At 37.3% G+C, this 21,163-nt stretch overlaps 1 protein-coding gene and 1 non-coding gene across 2 annotated transcripts in view; both read right to left on the reverse strand.

Moving 5' to 3' along the window:
• Positions 1 to 21,163, reverse strand: part of CEP295 (centrosomal protein 295) — a 47,279-nt gene that overhangs the window by 8,069 nt on the left and 18,047 nt on the right. Inside the window, exons 11-23 of the mRNA XM_065407725.1 lie at positions 20,486 to 20,592; positions 16,556 to 16,765; positions 15,628 to 15,725; positions 14,365 to 15,499; positions 12,406 to 12,586; positions 12,107 to 12,259; positions 9,789 to 10,007; positions 6,596 to 6,705; positions 5,419 to 5,560; positions 3,985 to 4,227; positions 3,021 to 3,175; positions 2,565 to 2,730; positions 118 to 797 (exon numbers count right to left, since the gene is read on the reverse strand). Of these exons, the coding sequence (XP_065263797.1) occupies positions 118 to 797; positions 2,565 to 2,730; positions 3,021 to 3,175; positions 3,985 to 4,227; positions 5,419 to 5,560; positions 6,596 to 6,705; positions 9,789 to 10,007; positions 12,107 to 12,259; positions 12,406 to 12,586; positions 14,365 to 15,499; positions 15,628 to 15,725; positions 16,556 to 16,765; positions 20,486 to 20,592 (3,599 nt within the window). The remainder of the gene's footprint in view (positions 1 to 117; positions 798 to 2,564; positions 2,731 to 3,020; positions 3,176 to 3,984; positions 4,228 to 5,418; positions 5,561 to 6,595; positions 6,706 to 9,788; positions 10,008 to 12,106; positions 12,260 to 12,405; positions 12,587 to 14,364; positions 15,500 to 15,627; positions 15,726 to 16,555; positions 16,766 to 20,485; positions 20,593 to 21,163) is intronic.
• LOC135873177 (small nucleolar RNA U2-19) lies at positions 5,813 to 5,895 on the reverse strand. Its single transcript, XR_010561112.1, has one exon. It is a non-coding gene; the product is annotated as a small nucleolar RNA U2-19 (small nucleolar RNA).

Genomic DNA, 21,163 nt, shown 5'->3' on the forward strand with positions numbered 1-21,163 from the left:
GAACTTTGCTAAATTTTCCAATTACAAAAGGTCTAAAATAGCTTGGAGCAATTGGTTGAAATCTGAATGGCATTTAACTCACTAACAATTACCTTGTGAAACCTTTATTTCACTCACCCAGACTGGCACACGGCTTTGTAAGGAATGTGACCCTGAACTTATTGTGAGCACTGAATTAGAATTTTGGTTTTGGGGTATTTCTGGCAAACCACCATTTTGTTGTCTAGTTGCTTGTGAAGGGTTGACGTAGATTTCTGAGTCTACTGCTCTAGGCATTCTAGAGGACATCTGTACTTCTAGAATGCTTTGTTCTTCCTCCAATATATTTGTACTGCACTGTGAATGGTCTCCTTCCACAATCCTATTTGCTTCATTGCTAAGAACTGGGGTTTCAGTAAGCTCCCTGTGCTTATTTGGTGTCACAACAGGTAATTCTTCAAAGCACAAGTTCTCTTTTCTCAGTTCCACAACTTCTTTTACTGAATGTTCAGTCAGGAGAGTCTCATTTTCTGTAATCTGTGTTGTAATTAGCTGATAAAATGAACCCAGTTCTTCCGATGAACTCAGCGTTGGACTCCGCAGGTTTTCCACTGAAGACTGGAGATTAGTATTCTCCATATTTCTCGCCAGCCCCTCATATTGGTCTCCAACAGGTGAAACATAGTTCTCATTCTCTGATTTTTTAATTTTAGAATTGTATTCAAATACAGTGCGAAGACCTATTGGTTGTTCAGTACTCTGGCTGTGCTCATTCAGGGTAGATTCCAACTGAAGAGGGTGAAAAGATGCTTCAGAACCTGCTTGAAAAAAGTCAGACTGTCAGAAAAGTCTAAATACATACCATAGCGTTTACAAAAAGGAAGTAATTATTCATGCATTTAAGAAAAGCATAGTAAAATAGGCAACAATGTTTTAAATACAGTAATTTAATTCCAGTACATTCACATTTATTAAGATATGATGGTGTTTTTTATGTCAATTTGGTGAATTAGAATGAAATTCTTCCTAGATAGCCAAATATCCAAATCATAAAAAACTGAGTATTAATCAGGAAAGTATCTTCATTTAAAAATAGTTATTTTACACAAAATAATTTTGGCTTCTTTTAAACACAATCTCGAATAGCTTTATATTTCTTGACATAGTAACTTGTCTTTTTCTTTAATGTTTAGGACCATATTCTCTGCTGGTGTAAGCTGGCAAAACTACACTGAAGTCAATAGAGCTGCACCAATTTATACCAAGCAGAGAATTTGGCCCTTGGAAACCATTCTCAGGTAGAAAGCCTTAGCATTTCAAACGCCTCTCTGACAGCGTCTCTAAAGGAAGCAAAAGCAAAAAAAAAAAAAAAAAAAAAATCATTACTGGTGCTGTATACATTAATAGTAGAAAAAAAATCAGAACACAGCCTGTTCTTTCTTATAAAGGCCAATTACAGCAGGTGGTTATTCTCACTTGGATTTCCCTTAAGATCTACACATACAAAACAAGTTATACTTAGGAGGCACTCAGATACTACAGCAATGGGATTATATCTATCTAATAAGAGGTTTTGATTCTAGGGTTTTTTTTAACTGACAATATTTGGAAGTTAGCAGATAAGCGTTCTTCCAAATATACATGTCTCTAAATATGGTAATGATAAGATATCATTGATAAGCAGGCTCATGTCACACACAAATATAGACTTTGTGATATGCAGACAACTTTCAAAATATTTCCCTATAGCCAAATCCTGCAAACCTTAACACAAGCAAAACATCTGTAGTTTTTACTTGACTAAGGCGTCATCCCATGGTGAACAGCAGCAGCAAAAAAATTGAAGTCCACAGGAACAACTCATACTTTGAGATTAGTCACTGCTTAAAAAAGACTTCAGATGACAGACCTAAAATTTGATCTATCTTAAAAGTGCCCACAGTAATGCATGTCACAATTTTATTTATTGTATTTTCAGTACATGAAATAATTGGTTTTGGAGAGAGGGAATTTACAAGGATTAAGAAAAATTAATGATTTAAGCTAAAATTACAAATTTAAATTCTACCCTTAAATCACTATTATGTCTAGATATTGAGCATCATACATTCTGCATTTGGATCTCTGCAATACCCAGAGACAGCAAGGGGAGGTTTGACAGAATCGGTGCCCACAGCTTTAAAAAGTGAACAGCATATTTTTTCCTTTTGGTTGAAAGCACCATCAATAAATAAGCAGTATCTATACATTACAGAGTGGCCCGAATATTAAAATTACATGTGCTCTCAAAGGAAATGTATACCAAAGTCAACAGTCTATTTTAATAATTGGGAAGGCAAAGAACTGGATTGTGTAATTCCTGGGAATGTCACCCAACAGCAGAAAAACTAAGGAACCAGGTCTGTGGACACAGTCTTGTTCAATAGCAGTGGGGGCACAAAGTAAGAGCTAAGCTATGACATTGCAGAGAAGACAGAGTATATAACGAACAGCTAGCAGTGTCTCACTAACTTCAAGAGAACACAATTGCAGGGGACCAAACAACTATAAATCTTCACGTTTAGACATTAAAAACAGATCCATACCCAGAGTAACATTTTCCTTAATTGACTCCTCTGCTTGTGATGTAGTATTGTTTAGCTTCTTTGTATTAAGAAAAGAATGCAGATTGTAACTTCTCGCTTTCAAGCTAGAGGTTGTGGCTTCAGGAAATACAGATGTGTCTTGACTTTGGATTGAGAAAGCGAAACTCTAGTGGCAGAAGAATCATGGCAAAGAGTTTAGTTATTGATCATGGTTAAATATTCTCAAATATAATACAAGAGAAAAACTGCAACAGTAATTTTTAACTTTTCTTTCAGATCCATTTCTATCACAAAAAGCAAATTATTGTGAAGTGAACTATGGTCAGTTCTAGATTAAACACACAAACTTGCCATTATATTTTCTGTAAATGTCAAAAGATTAAGTTTCTAATCACACAACATTGTAACCTTACATAAATTGCATGCGTTCCCTTATTTCAAAACTTTGTGTAATACCTTGCTAAAATCTTTGCTGTCTTCAGAAATCCTATGTTGAGAAAGGGATGATGAGATATCAAAGTCAGGACTTGGTTCCAAAGGCTGAAAAAGCTGAGGTTGAAAGTTAGGGAAATTTCTTTCCATATCAGAAAAATCGAGTCCAACTGCTGGAGCTTTAAAAAAAAAAAAAAAAAGTGGAAAATTTATTTTTAAAAAATGCAAACCTGGCATCTACAGCTCAGGTGCTATAAATGTAATGCATAAGACTTAAAAAGTTTATAAATAGTTTTTGCAAGTATTGTGTGTTAAAACAGGCTATCTACATCACTGTATCTCTGAAGTGATGCATGTGTATACAATACCCAAACAGGTTGTGCTGAGTCAACTCAAAGTAAAAACTAAAATTGTTTTCAAGTATTCCAGGACAGTGACAAACTAAAATGCTGAAGCTAAACACTAAGTAGTAATTCGTGACCATATTGTTATACTTTCATGCACAGTCTTCTAATTTGAAGGCAAAGAGTATTAACAAAAATGTCAAGGGTATATAAATAAATGCTATATAAATTACATCTCATTTTCTTTAACAGATTTGGTTTAAAATGCTAATATTTATTTATTATTTACTGTTAGCTGTGCATGTGTGTGTTTTCCACTACAGACTGAGATAAATCAATGGTAAAAAATATCTTGAAACCACCCAATTATCCTACCAGCTTCACTGGTACAACTTCCTCTGAAGCCAATGGGAGTCACACATATGCAACTGACTATATAATTGGGCCTCTGATCTTTTTGGCATTTGGCCACAGGGTGCAGAATAATCAGCAGAACAGGGAACATCAACATGTATATTATCTAGTGATTAACAAAATGTAATTAAAATTTGAATACAGATTAAATGCATGTTCTTGTTAAACTCCTTTTCACAGTATACTTCTAGTTCTTGTATTCAGTCTCCATATTCTAAACAGGTTATTACCATGGAAAGATATAGTGTTTTCAGGTAACCAGTTCAAATCTTTCGTATATTTGTCTATGATCTGCTGAATTTGACTTCTATTAGAGATAGAATTCTCTTCTGCAGGCAGATGAAATTCAGAAACTTCAGAAGAATTCTCTTGCCTCTGGTGAGCAGTGGTAGGTGTTGGAGATGCTGAAGAGTCCCTAGGGCTGCTTGCTGTTTCTCTCAATATCCTATCCTCGGCACTATTTGAAGACAACTCTGGAAGATAAACCATAAGTCTGACACCCAGTTTTGCAAATAAGCCACTTAAGTGAACTTGTCTGAAAATAAACTTTTGTTTGACAGCATAAACCTTGAAACAATGTAAACTGAAGATTTTTTTTAAAAACATCTTCTATCACAATTCTCTCCCATACAAAACTTAACAGCAATTTCTATAAATCTACATTGACAATACCTAATTAAATAATGCTCGATGCAGCAATGCTCGATGCAGCTTAGCAACTTTAAAGGATGAAGATCTTTACCCTCTCTCTCAGCTACATATATGGTCCGCAGCATCTGAGCGCCTCTCAATTTTTTTAATGTATCCTTAAACACTCATTATGTAGGGCAGTGCCAGTTTGCCATTTAAAAAATTTACATAACGTGACAGGTAAAAGCGTTAAATATTTGAGAAATCTTTAATCAGAAGAGTGTATTCAAAAAGAGTAAAGAAAAGTTAGTCATAATGCTAACTTGGTCACACCCATGTGCATGTTTTATGTTTCCTAACTTGTCATATCTAGAATATTGAGGAAAATATCTGACGTATATCGTTCACATTCACATTAACTGAAGACCATGGAATTTCTTCCCCAAATGAGATTTTCCCAGAAAATTAAGAACATATAAAACGAGGAATTAAAATTCTGTATCAGACCTGATAAAACCATACCTTTAAGGCTTGCTACAAAGTGTATGCTATGAAAAAACATCTGAAGTTTGTGATCACTGTTCAAACAGGCAATACTGAAACTCATAGATAGTTGTAGAAGAGCAAAGACTTACTGTATGTGCTGATTGGCCATGTTTGAAATGTTTATTCAGAAAAAAAAAACCAACAATTTATAGTTTAATTTTCTTTTTTCAATTTTGCCAACTTGAAAACCTGAGGTATTTCAGACAACAGTACTTGTAACATCAGTTGCCATTTGCCAAAACTACTGTAGTTGTAGTTAACATGCTAATATGTTTAGCTTACTTGAAAGTCAAATAAAGCTACAACCATAGAACATGCATTACATTTTATTTATGCTCTATTTCAGAGGACAACATTAACAAGGCTTAAGTCAAGTTTCACATTAATCAATCTTCTTTGAGAAGAACTCACTAATGTCAAAGTATTAGATTCATTTTCCTTTATAATATTGTAAATAAAATCCAGTTTATAAGAAAAAAAATATTTACCAGTGTTAGCAGGGCTTAGGTCCAACTTTTCACTGGTTAAAAAACTGCCAGTGGAAATTGTTGAAGACAAATAATCACAGGCTGCCTCTCGTGCACAAGCCTGTGGAGCAAAACTGGTTGTCCATCCTTTAGAAAGTGCTACCTAGGGTCAAGAAAATAGGACTATAGTATTGCGTATGGACAAGACAAATTATTTAAAATACAAATATTTAATTTTGAGCTCAGTTCAAGTGTAGAAACCTTCATTATTTGAAGAGTCAGACAAAATAAAGGTTCATCATTGCTCAGTACAAAAATTTCCCTCACATGCATGCATACACACACACACACCCCTCCCCCACACACAACCCCCCACACTGCACACAACCACATTCTCAGGAACCATTATATTGCTTCCCAGAACTGTATATAGATCATACACCATGTAAACCAGGTGATCTACTGGTGCTCAGATTTGGCTATTTCTCATCACAGATCCACTTCAATAATAAAAGAGCAGATCTCAGAGGAACAGAACTGCAGTATAGGAAAGCCTCCATGCTTATTTTATAGGTGACATGCAAAGGAAGATTGCTGGGTTTGTGCCCTTTTTTGCTTCTTTATGTCATATAAATGGGGCCTGAAAAGATTTTATTTTTTAGAAATTTTGCTTGGTTTTAAATTGTAAAAATATCAGGGATACAAAGTTCTCTCCCCTGTTTTTACTGGACAAATCCTTAGAAGACCAGGAAAGCTGGAATAAGTGCTTTCTTAGTCCTGAACGGAAAGGGACAAGATATTTGAATATTTCAAAGATTTTGCTGCTATCTTTTTTAAAGTGTTAACAAAACAGGTTTAAATGACTTAAAACCCTTTTATCCACCAGTTGCTCAGAAACTCATAATAGTCACACCACTTCTCTAGTAGTCTATGAAAACTTGCAAGAAATAAAGGGTAAACAAGACTGAATTTCTACTGAAAAAAGAAGCAGAATTGCATGTGTGTTTTACACATCATAAAGAACAAAATTATGGTAAAAATAACTCTCCCCGCCCCCAACAAAACACTTTGCAGGTCACCTTCAAATTCATATTTCAAGTTAATAAAAAAGGTTTAGGAAATACTAAAACAGTCAGCTGAATTTAAGTAGTATGGTTATTTTAAAAGACATGATATATTAATTTTCAATATAACTAACCATACTATCAGGTCTAAATGATGGCCCAGAATCTGTAATTACTCTCCTTCCAATGTCAGCAGCATAAATTGGTAAATCTTGACCCATGACAACAGAATCCTTGGAGTTGCCTGTAAATCAAAAACAGGAAACAGATAAAAGTCCGTTACCAAATTCTGAACACTAGATGGCAACCATACTTAATCCTTTTACCTCAGTTCCTATACAACTTGTTGACTTCTGTCTATGTTTACCTTTTCTTTATCACCTATAAAAGACTATCTGCTCCACTAGGTTACTTCCAAGAACAGCAATTGCACTGGTAAATACAGAGTGCTTCTCCTTAGTTGGCTTTTCTACAATTTACAAATGCCAAGGATACACTCTTTTTTGCAAAATATTATCTGAAGAACTTAATCAGTGGGGGAGGTATGCAATCAAAAGTTAGAGAAAGAAAACTGTTACCTAGAACAGTGGTTCTCAACCAGGGGTATGTGTACCTGTAGGGGTACGCAGAGGTCCATCAACTCATCTAGATATTTGCCTAGTTTCACAACAGGCTATATGAAAAGCATTAGCGAAGTCAGTACAAACTAAAATCTCATTTTATTTTATAAATTACATGGTAAAAATGAGAAAGGAAGCAATTTTTCAGTAATCGTGTGCTGTGACACTTTCGTATTAGGTCTGATTATGTAAGCCAGCAGTTTTTAAGTGAGGTGAAACTTGGGGGTATGGCAAGCCAAATTAGCCTCCTGAAAGAGGTACAGTAGTCTGGAAAGGTTGAGAACCACTGACCTAGAAGGCCAAGAGCTCCCTTAGAGGCAAACTAGAGAACAGACTCTCAGATCTCACCTCTCAATCTTCGAAATAGAAACACAGACTAGTGCAGATAACACAAAGATTGGTGGAGTGATAAATAATGAGGAAAGGGCAGTAATACATAGTGATCTGGATCGCTTGGTAATGTGGGCCCATTTAGACAAAATGTGATTTAATACAGTCAAATGCAGAGTTCTACATCTAGGAACAAGGAATACAGGACAGATCTATAGAATGAAGGACTATATTCTGAAAAGCAGGGACTCTGAAAAGGATTTAGGGATCAGAGTGGACAAGTAACTCAAAATGAGTTCCCAGTGTGATGCTGTGGCAAAAAGGACTAATGCAAGCAGGGAAGTAGTAGTAGGGAGGTGATTTTACTTGTGTATATGGCATTGGCGAGACTGATACCAAAAGACTGTGCACAATACTTTAAACAAGATGTTGAAAAATTGAACAGGGTGCAGAAAAGAGACACAAACATTATTCAAAATGCCTTACAGAGAGACAGAGCTCAAACTGTTTAGTTTAATCAAAAAGAAGAGTGAGACATGATTTGATTACAGTGTATGTGTCCTTCACAAGGAGAAAATACCAGGTGCTGAAGAATTCTTCAATCTAGTGTAGAAAGGCATAATAAAGACCAAAGCTGAAGCCAGACAAATTTCAAACTAGAAACCAGGCAAAAACAATTTTAACAGTGAGGGCAATTAGCCACTGGAACAAACTACCAAGGAAAGTGATGGAGTCTCCATCTCTTGAGGTCTTCAGATTAAGACAGGATGCCTTCCTGGAAGACATGCTTTAGCTAAACACAAGTTATGCTGTAGTCCCGTGGTTCTCAACCTATTTACTATCGTGGGCCACGTATGTGGCCCACAATGTGTTACGTGGGCCGCATCTAATGCTATCTCTATGGCCCTGAGGATGTCACATTGGCCGCAGGTTGAGAACCACTGCTGTAGTCAAACACAAATTGTTGGGCTCAATGCAGGAGTGATGGGGTGAAATTTAACAGCCTCTGATATACAGGAAGTTAGACTAGGTGATCTAATATTGCCTTCTAACTTTAGACTATTAAAAAACTATGCTATAATTGAAAAAAATGTGTTGTATTAGTGTATAGCACTAATGTATGTTTATTCTTGTGATATTAACATAGGGATGAATACATCACAATTTCACATCCTAGGCCAAATGAATTGCTGATCTCCGTGGAGTTAGCAAAGAGACGTTTATCCTGATCTCATTGCTTAGTTACAGTAGTATCATTAAGAACATAGTATTTGGAGGATGGCAACAGAAACTGCAAAAGCACTAGTTTTCTTGGTTTAACCCACTCAAAAACCAATTGTCTCCCACAGCCTCCAGCATCCTGTAAGGGATTCTTATACTTCAATATGCTGGCTATTACACTGTGGCAATGAATGTAAGTATTTTTGCAAAATTAAAGCTAGAATACATCTTATTTATTCACAAAGTACTGTTGTTGTAAACTAGTAATAAGGATTTGAATAAACATTTCTAAGACAAAGCCCTAATCAAGAAGCTGCTCCATGAGAAACATGAAAAAGAATCCCAAGATTGGCTGGGACAAGCAGGGAGGCAAACACTTCAAAGTGAAGTCAAGGGGCATGTTTCAAGCTAGGTTCCTAAACTGAGACAAATGTGACAATCCAACCTGCAATAATGCCTTTACGGGCAGGTATTTTGGATTAAAGTGGATAGCTAGGCAAAATGAAAATGGATCAGAAAAGGAACAATGTTCGGTTAGCAGCTCTGACTGGGATAACAATGTGGAAGTAAAAATCACACCTGGAACAATGCTAGCAGGGTGATTGGGGGCTGAGCAGATGAACATGGAATGGTGCTTAAGGCTGGAAAATTTAAGGTGTTTTTATATAAAATCTAGTTACTATTTTAAGCCAAAATACTATATAACACAGCTATCTATAAATTGCCTACCCCATACACATTCAGATTTTTTTTTTTTTTTTTTTTTTTTTAAAAAGAGTCTTTAGTCAATATCTTATTAAAACCAGAGTTAGTCAAAGGAAAATATATGGTTGGCAGGAGTACCAAACTCAGTCCTGAAATCCAGAACCACAGGGATGAAAGCATCAAAGACCACAATTACCTCCCGTATGGTAAATTGTTCGGTTCCTTGAGGAAGTCACCATACAATAAATACAAGGAAAACTCCCTAAAATACGATCCATAAAACTGAGTATTACATTTAAATGTATGTAGAGTCAAGCTTCTCTCTCTCTCACACACACTTCAGACCCATTGTACATCCTCTAACAAATCAGGCCAGACATAGTTAAAGAGCTGTATATTTTACAATGTTAAAGTAACTACATATACCTTAAAAAAAGATGGATTCTCCCACCTGGCTCATGTGAACTACTAGCATCCACCATCAGTCTTTCATGCCATGAACTACTTAGTTGGTTAGTGTATCTTGGGTTCTCACTAGAACCTTGTTCTTTGCAGTTGGCTATGGATAAGTCTCTTTCTTCATGAACCGATTCACTGTTGCACACGCCAGACACTAGCTCTTCCACAGATGAAATGAGAGAAGCTTCTCCACTAACGGAATCTGTCTTATCTGAATTTGAAAGAATTTTTATTTATTAGAGGTAAGAGGTAATGTTTCATAAAAAGACATGTTGTGTTGAAATGTATATTTTGTACTACAGAAATACAGTACTGAAGTTGTAAAGTGTTCTATTTCAATTACAATGTTTAGCACTTGCTAAAATGCATTTAATTTCTAGGTTTAATTTAAAGCGATACTGTGAACTTGAACTCTAGTCAATTAAAAAAATTAAAACTAATTTACTGAGTCCCTCTGCCCATTTGTGTAGTTTTAGAACCAGGTTTTCCTAGTTTTGAAAGACCTAAGCTAGCAACAGTTGACTGATGCAAGCAATCCAGTGTCTACACTGACACTGCGTCGACCTAACTACATCGACATTGACTCAATAACTTCACCTCCATGAGTGGCATAAAGTCATTGTAGCAGGTGAGTTACGACGGTGAGGACGAAATTCTAGCGCTGACACATACAGAGTTAGGTCGACATTTGGTCAATGCAAGACAGCTCTCTCTGTAGTGTAGACTATGGCTAAGTCATTCTTAACTTGTTCTCTTCCTATTTTAGCCTCAGATCTGACCCCATTTACACTGATGTTCACTATGTTAATCATCCAATGCTGCTAACTTTCTTGGTGAAAACCAAAACAAAAAACATAATATGTTGCTGCGTTTCCTGGTGTCGTCTTTCCCTCCTCATTGAGGAATGGGCCTACCCTGTCCTTGGTGGTCTTCTTGCTTTTAATTTTGTTCCTACATGCTTGTGTTATTTTATATTCAGCCTCCGTAATTTGACCTAATTTCCATTTTTTGTATGACTTTTTTGCATTTGAGGTCATTGATGACCTCCTGGTTAAATCACAGTAGTTTCCCTATCTTTCCTATTCACTGGGATACTTCGCTCTTGTGCCTTTAATAATGTTTCTTTAAAATACTGCCAACTTCCCTTAGACATGCTTCCCATGGGATCTTATCTACCAATTCTCTGAGTTTGCTGAAGTCTGCCTTCTTAAAATCCATTTTCTTTATTCTGATGTTTTCCCTCCTATCGTTCCTTGATCATGAAATGAGGAGTTAATGATTCCATTTGCACCCAAGCTGCCTTTCACCTTCAAATTCTGAACTAGTTCCTCCCTGTTTGTCAGAATCAAATCAAGACTAGCCTCTTCCCTAGTTGCTTTCTTCGCCTTCTGTATAGTTGTCTCTAATGCATTCCAAGAATTTGTTGGATAATCTGTGCCCTGACTTATTATTTTCCCAACAGATGTATGAGTAGTTGAAGTCCCCTGTCACTACCAAGTCTTGTGATTTGGACGATTTTGTTAATTGTTTAAAAAAAAAAAGCCTCATCCACCTGTTCTTTCAGTATTAGTCCTCTAGGGTGTTACTTATAACTATAGAAGGTATTCACACTACAGTCTGAAAATGTAAGTTGACATGTTCCCCTTAATTGTTACTATATTACAGTATTTCTTAAATGAACCTTACAACAAGCTTATTAGAAGTTCTGTAGCAATTTGACACCATCCCTTAATTTTGTTGCTGTTGCATATTCTATGTATGTTCTAGCAACCCACCGCTGCTGTACAGCACCTAACAATTTCTATGCAGCAAAACTACCTCAAAGACAATTCATAAGGGAACACTTACACTGAAGCTGCATGTTTCAGATGAAATCTCAAAAAATGAACAGTTGAAAGATTTTAAGATAGTCCATATTTTATTTTTAAAGTCACTAACCTTCATTCTGAAAGGAATCCCTTAATATAAAAATATAGGGCCTGATCATCCAACCATACTGCACTGGGAGGGGCATGCAAATAACCAACAGGATAACCAAGCCCCTGAAATTAAATTCCATGCAATTTCCCTTGTAAATCTGTATTTAGATTGTAATTTCTCCAAGAAAGGCACCGGTTAACTGTAAATAATACAGTATGCTTTTTGTTGCTATATAAATACAAAATAAATACCTGAACCTCAATAAAGCTACAGCTGAGACCACTGCTTCACCCTCAACCACCTCAAAGTCAAAGAAAAAATGTTCATTTCTTACTTCAGGAATTATATTTCAAGCAAACCAGAACATCTAGTAAGTTGTTTTTTTTTTACCTGTAAAAGAAACTTTGCCACTCCTTGGCGTGTCTAGCTCTGGTATTACACTTAATTCATGTTGTTCCAAATCTAGCCCTAACTTGATTTTAGCCAGAGGTGGTTTTGAAGTTCGCCATCTCTGTTCTCTTCCCAGAATTCTTTGAGACTGCTCTGTAACATAAAAATAATATTCTGCAATTTACATATTTGTAACAGACTATAAGCAGTTGAAGATCCAATTTGAGGGAAGGGAAAAAAGAAACCAGTTATAATTGAAAAAGTGAGTAGCAGCATTATAATATGATATATGGCCTCACCGATTTGCTCAGCTTGACTGATGCTTTGTGAAAGCAATCTATTTTCATCATATTTGTTCACATCACCACAATTAATGTCTTGAGATTTATTTTCTGCATCTTTGAAAAGGTAAGTCATCAGATTGAAGTGGTCAGACTTCTGTGTTTCTGTCATCTCTCTGTACGTGACAGATTCTTCTGCCTTAAAAGAGGAAGTAATAGTGGCTAAGATAATTTTCACACCCATTTTACTAAACCTCTATTTTTTCATGTGTGCCAAATACACTATACATCAGCACTTTCCAGAAGATGAAAAGAGAAAGGTTCTAAGAGCTCAACCCAGCAAAATATCTAAGCATGTGAGTACTTGTTAAAAGTTAATTACTTGTGTGTTTAAGTGTTTTGCTGAATTGGGCCAAAATACTTTGTTTCTTGCAGGATCGAGTCCTGAAATAATATTTCTACTTACATCTCAGTTACCAGTGACAGGGATTTTACTTCTCTGAAAACTGCACAAATGAAAGGCAGAGAGACAAAGCAGTGTGAAGTCATTCTTTATGATGCCTACTGTACTAGACCAGTTTAAATAAAATAAGGCAAAAAAGAGTTTCTGTATAGCTAGCTTCTATAAAGAGACTTGCTTAACTCAAGATATTGTGGACTATATTGGATAGAGCTGAGCAAATAACTAACTGAGTTTTTGGTTCAGTGGCTGAACCAAACTATGTAGGGGAAAAAAAAGAGTTCATTTTGAACCAAAACTGAATTATTTTGGTTTCTTGCTTAAATAAAATGGGTTGTTTCAAACTGAAATGTCAAACCAGCTCATTTAAAAAAAAAAAAAGTCACTCTTTTTATTCCGATGAACTATTAGCTGAATTCAATCCTACCTTGAATAGTTTTAGTTACCTTGAACCTGTGGTTTTCAGCAAATTTACTATCTACTGAAAAATGTTCATCCAATTCTAATCTTAGAATGGTAACTAAAGAGATCCCTTAGGTGACTTTATGGACAAGTTTTATACTGGAAAAAATAGGCAGCCTGGGAATTTTTAGTACATGAACTTGATCCTGTAAATTCGAATAAATTTCAATCATCAATGGTAGCTTAGTTCATAGACAATTTGATCTTTGCTACCACCCTCTTCCCCCCCTCCTGCTCAACCTCCCCAAAAAAGGAAAATTCAGCAAAGAAAAAGCTTTAGAAAAGTTTTTTAGATTACAAGTGACAATTAGGAGTGCCCCAACCTAATCCTTAATGGATATTTGTCTGAATCTCAAATATCACACTATAGCATATTGCCTGCTCAGGAGAAGCCGCAAATTCAAACAAGGTTGGAATGGAGATGCAGAACAGGAAAGTTGCCTTTTGAAACAGATCAGCCTTTACAAATGTGAATTTCATTTTTTAAATTCCTTTGTAAAATGAACAGGGGTTATTTTATATAGCTAAGTGATTAAAAAACAATTCAAAGTCTGAGAGTGTTACTGCTATTCATAAACAATTTAACAAAACAGAAGGCAGCCAATATAAACAATTTTAAAACCAATTTTCCTGTTTGCAGGTATAAAAAGCACAGCTCCATTTTTTTAAAACGGTTTACCGGACAGAAGTGTTCATTATACCCTTAAGGTTAGAGCGATCATTCAAAGGTTGTAAAGCTGAATAATGATGCCTGCAAATATTTCAAAAACTAACTACTTCAATGAGCACTACGTTCCGAGTTCAATTTAAGACAAGCTTAGCACAGTTCCCGTATGGTTGGGCAGAGAGGCTCTCATGGTTCGTGTAACAGAACCACTGATTACAGATCAGAAAGGTCACAGATCACTGGTTTGAGTCTTGGTTTCAGTAAAGGACAAATGCACATCCTCAAAGTCTGCACACTACATGGGGAACTCTGCTAATTGGCAAAGTCCACTCTGTAGCCTGGACACTTACTAGCAGACAGCTCATTATACTACATTTACAAAACATACCTGCTTATTAAGAAAATCCTTCAAAGCCTCTTGTTGTCTCTGCATCTGTTCCTTCAATTTAGCCTGCTTACATAAAAGCAGTTCTTCCTGCATTCTCTGCCTAGAAAGAAGAGCTTCTCTTTGTACATCCAGTTGCTCTTGCAGTTCTTTCAAATGGTCTTGCTGAGCTTGGATGCTCTCTGAAGAAGCTAGCACTCTCTCTCTTAACTTTAGTATACTGGAATAATTTAACAAAGATGCACCTCCATTTTTGGATGCCAAGGACTCCAGGGTTGCCCCAGTCTCAGATTCATCAGGAGATAATGAAGGAAGATGTTGAAAAGGCTGGGGGATAGTTTGTTCAAAGGTTGTTTTTATGCTGCTCTCTGTAGGTACCTGCTGGTATTCTGAAGAATCAAATGACGCAGCCTGAGCTATCAGAGACCCCTCTGCTGCTGGCGTATCAAGTACTATAAGCTGAGGCTGTTTTTGTGCTTCTGTCTCTATTAGTAGGTTTGGCATCTTCTGAGACATTACTGACTTTTTATCAAGATCCAGGGTTCTTGAAGACTCAGATGACTCTTCTGTGGGCAAAGCTGAACTGTCCCGTTGTATATGCGCCTCTGTTTGCATCATAACTGAAGCATCTTGTGAAGTCATCATGACTGACCCAGGCAGCTTCTGGGATTCTGACAAGTCTCTCACCTGATTATCAGAAGGACCCAATATTTCCATCTGTTCTTGTGAAGGGTAATTCTGTTGTGGCAAATGAAACTGCCTTTGCTCCAACTGTGAGGCCTCTATAGATTGTATCTGTCTACTAGAGCCCATGTTATGCCTTTGCTCGTCATCTCTCTGTTCAAATGGCTTTTCCAACACAAAATGCGTTCTTGAATGTGTGGTTAATGGCGGAGCATATTCTTGTACATGAACATGTACAGATGACTGGCTAGCTGATGGATAATCTCTATGAAGCACTGTGGGTCCACACATTTGTAAAACTGATTCACAGGTAGTAGGTTTTAAGTTAATAAATCTGGACTGCAATGTAACCGCAGAGCCTAATGGCATAGAAATAGATGGATATCTTTGCTTCAACTTATTCTGATATTCCTGCAACTGTTTTCTGGCTTCTTCAACTGACTGTTTGTGCAATCTAAACAGAACAAAAACATTTCTTTCCTGTGTAGCATGAAGACAGTTTTCATTATTGGAACAGATTTCAATTACAAAATAATTCTCAAACAATCCACCCAAGATATTAATTTTACAGGGGGAAAATACCTGTTTTGCAGTAGAAGACATTGTTGATAGTTACGAATCATCTGTATACGATTTTCTTCATTAGAACTGCTAGTTCCTGGCACTGCAGCAGTTTCAGTCTAACAGGAAACGAATTGTTTAGGTGGGAAAATTCAAATAAGTATAAAACATATTAAATAAGATTAATGCTAGGCAGCATGTTCACTCTTACTCTCAAGCCAGCAGAAGCCACTCTGCACTAGTTAGTGCTTGTTTGGAGTCCATGAAATTTCAGCCTGAGGCAGTGGAGCTGGGGTGCAGTTCCTAGAGCAGCTGGTCTAAGGCTACATTCTCTCCTGCCAAATTGGTATTCTACACTAGCACATACTGTGGAAGTTAATGATGCTCACAGTTGATCTGCAGCTTATTTCAGAGGAGAGGTACAAGGGTCCAGCCACAGACTAGGGGACCAATGATCCAAGATGGCTGCATTTAAGGGGGGGAATGGGGTCTAGAAAGAAGATGCCTCAAGATCACTTAAGAGCAACCATTAGACCATACTCTTTCCATATCCTCACTCATCTCCCCCTCCCCCTGAGGTGATCATGTTGTGGCTTCTATGTAGTCAAAAAGGCAGATTAAAAAAAAAAAGGTTTCTCCTTTCCCATGCATTTCTGCACAGAAGATAATGATACAACTCACTGCACAAGTCAGCCACATGACCTTGGTTTTTGTGCATAAAAATTTTCTAGCCTCCATGATAAATGTCCTAAAATCCTGCAGAAATAAATCAATACCCAAAGCCTGTGGATGTCAAGTGAACCAGTACTTACACATTAGCACAAATACATTTTGGAGCCAGGAAATCCTGCCTCATGGCACACAAGTTAAAAATAAAGTTTAAACAGTTATTCCAATTTAGTAATGGAATCAGCTCTTTGAATTGTGATACAAAGTGTTCTTACTTTACCTTGTGTTCCACTTCCCGCTGTTGGCTCACAAGTGGATCAGGACTCAGCTCAACACTCGCAGCTTTCTCCTCTTGCTCTTTTTTCTTTATTTCCTCCAGCTGAGCCTGCATTTGGACCTTTAGGAACTCTGCCTCTAAGCATATTCTCTTTTCTTCAATTTGCTTAAGCAAAATTAGCTGCTGCTGTTTTTGTTGCTCTATTCGCTCTATCTATCACAGAGAAATACTACAGTGATTCTCCAGAATTAAATGACAGAAACATAAAACATAGTTAATTCTTATGTCCCAAATCACTTGCAGCGAAACCTACACTACAATAGGCAATCCTTATTGCAAGAGACCTCTAAAAGTAGCCCTAAAGTTTACAGTATAATTTTACTTGATTTTGACTAGAGAACAGATTCTTACTGTCCGTGTGGTAGTTGCTTTAAGTAAAATTTCACTGTATAGAGCTATATTACATATTGCTTACAATAGTTGCTATTAAACTGATAAAATAAAAGTCATCTATTCATTTCAGTTCTACTGACAATTTTCAGGGATGGGACGGGGGGAACAAAGTCCCTATCTTGCAACTGAATTCAGAATAAGTGTACTTTGCAATTCTATAGTGCTTTTCAAAGATTCTCAACACATTTTGCTAACATTGATGTAAGTCTCACAATACCTCTGAAGTAGCTAAAAGGTACACAGCATAAATTGCACTTCACAAACCTCTGAAGTGGCTTATTTTTTTGTCTAGAGATGTGTTATGCACCAGTCGCTGAAGTACCTGAGCACAATAGCAGCTCAAAACCCCTTGGGATAGGTAGTGAAGAATACAGAATCTATTTGAAATTGTTGCCAGAACACAGAGGTTAACACATACTCTTACACAACATTCCACAAGATCTTTAATGGTCACTGTCACATTCCGGGGTGCACTCTAGACCAGTGGTCTCCAAACTTTTTGGATCGCGCACCCCTATCAGTAAAAATTTTTCGAACACGCACCCCCGGCTGTGCCGGAGCAAAAAAAAAAAAAAAAAAAAAAAATACGCTCCTCCTGCTGCGCACCCCCAAGGATCCTCTTGTGCACCCCACTTTGGAGACCACTGCTCTAGACCAGTGATGGGGTATGTCACCACGTGCACTGCAACCTTGGGCACCGCACAATACTTTGCTGTTGTAGCTCACAAACAACATGCAAATCACACCCTGAATATCTGTGTATAGCTACAACCCCAGTACAGCAACTCTGACCCCAGCAGCCTGTCAGCAAAACATCTGCCATGCTCTGGCTTCCAGCAACTTTGGTTATTACTTGCAGGGTGGCCCCAACAACTTCCAGCTCTAAAATTTCCCCAAAACGTGTGTTCTGCACTGTCCAGCCCTCTCCTGGGCAATTCAGATATTAAAGGTCTGTTTTCTCCATCAGGGGTCAATATGCAACAGTTTGCCACCTTAACTCGAGTTACCCTAACAGTTCAATTTAAACACAAACACTGGATTAATTTTGATTAAAAAAATAAAACAAGTTTATTTAACTACAAAGAGATTTTAAATGAGTACAAGCATAGGGTATTAAAGTCAGCAATTGTTACAAGAGAACTAAAGATAAAACTCTTTATAGCAGCTAAACCTTAAATAAAACTTGGTTCAAGGTAAAATCCCACATGTTCCCATTGCTGACCAAATTCTCAGGTCAGGACTGCCCCTCTCCCCAAGGGCTAGATCCTTTGTCATCTTAGGTTAAAGAGAGATAGGGAAAGAAAGAAAAATAACCTGGGGTGTTTTTGCCTCTCACCACTTTTATAGTCCAGTCACCCTTTGAAATGCATTTTCCTGAGGGTACCCCTAAATAAAGTTCCTTCCAGCTGTGGAGTCTCATGGTGAAAGAGGTTCCATGTTGTTGCTTGCTAAAATGCAGATTAATATGTTCCTGCTCCCCTTCCTTGCCAAAGAATGGCCACTTGACCGATGATTGCCCATCAACTTTGATGACTCCTGGCTAGAGGAGTCAGTTTTTCCTTTGTCTTTGAGAAACCAGTTTACCTCCTCCTGCTATCTCATGGACCCTGTTTACTACTTATATGTAAACTGAGGTAAACACACATTCCTTTGTTTAGGACAGACCTGTTTAACAACTTTTGCCTAATCAGGTCTGTGTGGGTTTGAACATGTGCTATCATCATCATATATAACTTCACATATAATGTTGCTACATACATTTCACCATGATATTATTGACCAGCAAGTTGTTGGTTTTCAAATGATACTTCACAAGGCATATTTTTTACAAAGCCTATTACTAGTGTATACAGTGTGAACACAAGGGCACTTTGCAGAACTAAGTGTATGTAACTTATCACTTTTATCAGCTTCTGTACCAGATGACTGGAAGATGGCAATGTGACACCAATTTTTTAAAAAGGCTCCAAAGGCAATCCTGGCAATTACAGGCAAACTGGTTTAAACTATAGTAAAGAATAAAATAATCAGACACATAGATGAACACAATTTGTTGGGGGAAAGAGTCAACAGTTTTTGTAAAGGGAAAGCACACCTCACAAATCTCTCAGAATTCTTTGAGGGGGTCAATAAACATATGGACAAGGATGATCCAGTAGATATACTGCACTTAGATTTTCAAAAGCCTTTGACAAGATCCCTTACTGAAGGCTCTTAAGCAAAGTAAGCAGCCATGAAATAAGAGGGAAGGTCTTCTCATGGATCAGTAACTGATTAAAAGACAAGAAACAAAGGGTAGGAATAAATGGCCAGTTTTCTAGAATGGAGAGAGATAAATATTGGTGTCCCCCAGGGATCTGTACCAGGACCGTGCTGTTCAACATCTTCATAAATGATCTGGAAAAGTGGTAAACAGTGAGGTGGCAAAGTTGGCAGATGATATAAAATTTCTCAGGATAGTTAAGTCCAAAGACGACTGCGAAGAGTTACAATGCGATCTCACAAAACTGGGTGATTGGGCAACAAAATGGCAGATTATAGTCAATGCTGGTAAAGGCAAAGTAATGACAACTGGAAAACATAATCACAAGTATACATATAAAATGATAGGATTTAAATTAGCTATTACCACTCAAGAAAGTTGTCTGAAAACATCAGCTCAATCCGCAGCAGCAGTCAAAAAAAGCTGACAATGTTAGGAATCATTAGGAAAGGGATAGATAAAATGACAGAAAATATAATTCCACTATATAAATCCATGGTACATCCATACCTTGAATACTGCATGCAGTTCTGGTTGTCCCATCTCACAAAAGATATATTAGAAATCGAAAAGGTACAAAAAAGGGGTAACGAAAATGATGAGCATGAACAGCTTCCATATGAGAAGAAAGACTGGGACTGTTCAGCTTAGAAAAGAGATAAGTAAGAGGGACGGAGGATACGATAGAGGTCTGTAAAATCATGAATGGTGTGGAGAATGGGAATAAGTGTTATTTACCCCTTCACATAACACAAGAAGCAGGAGTCATCCAATGAAATAGGCAGCAGGTTTAAAAACAAAGATAAGGAAGTACTTCACATAATGGACAGTCAACCTATAGAATTTGTTGCTATGGGATGTTGTGAAATCCAAAAGTGTAACTGGGTTAAAAAGAAGTAGGTAAATTCACAGAGGATAGGTCAATCAATGGTTGTTAGCCAAGATGGTCAAGGACAACCCTATGCCCTGGGTGTTCCTAAACCTCTGACTGCAAGAAGCTGGGACTGGATGACACGGGGATTGATCACTCGATAAATTACCCTGTTTGGTTCATTCCCTCTGAAGCACCTGGCACTGGCCACCCTTGGAAGACAAGATACTGGGCTAGATGGACCATTGATCTGACCCAATATGGCCATTCTTAGATTTGAAATACAGCAACTATAATGTAAAGCACATTTTAAAGGATCCTGAGAAGTTTAAAAAAACCCACATACCTGTTTTTGTCTCTCTACATCCATTCTAATTTTGGCTGCTTGTTCTTGAGTGTGGATTAGGACTGAATTTCCAGCTATAACAGTATGGTCCAACGTTTCTGGAGATTCTGAAACATATGTATATATTTAACAGATAGCACAATCAGGAATATTACTTATGTCAGGGCTTGGGAACTACTAGCCAGAACATTAAAAACTTACCTATTACAGGTCAACCCAATGTTTCATCTGGGGGCAGGTTTCCCTAATTGAGTCTAAGGAAAACACCCTAATGAGAAGTTCCTCTTCCAACATCCCCACTGGCTCCTGGGAATTGGCACTTCCCACCACCTAGAGTTCTGTCCCTGGATCAAGCGGAGGGGCCCCATCTTTTATACTGGTTGTGGTTTAGTGGCAACTTCTAAGATAGATAAGCTTCATCTTTCTCCTTTTCACTATTCTCCCAGATGCAGGGAGATGGGGAGGGGGCTTCTCTTCGTACATACACCCTCCTGAAGCAGTATTTACACTTTCCAATCCACCATCTTCCTAGCTGCTAAAAAAGAGCAGCAAGCTTCTTTCATTTTTTTTCCTCCCCCAAATTCATTCATAGCTTTCTGGAACAGACCAATGAAATCTGATCATGATTTGTTTTCACAGCTTCTGTCAAAATTCTCTAAGTCTTCAATGAGCTACTGA

Source organism: Emys orbicularis, chromosome 1 (genome assembly GCF_028017835.1).
Source record: "Emys orbicularis isolate rEmyOrb1 chromosome 1, rEmyOrb1.hap1, whole genome shotgun sequence".
Classification (NCBI taxonomy): domain Eukaryota; kingdom Metazoa; phylum Chordata; order Testudines; family Emydidae; genus Emys; species Emys orbicularis.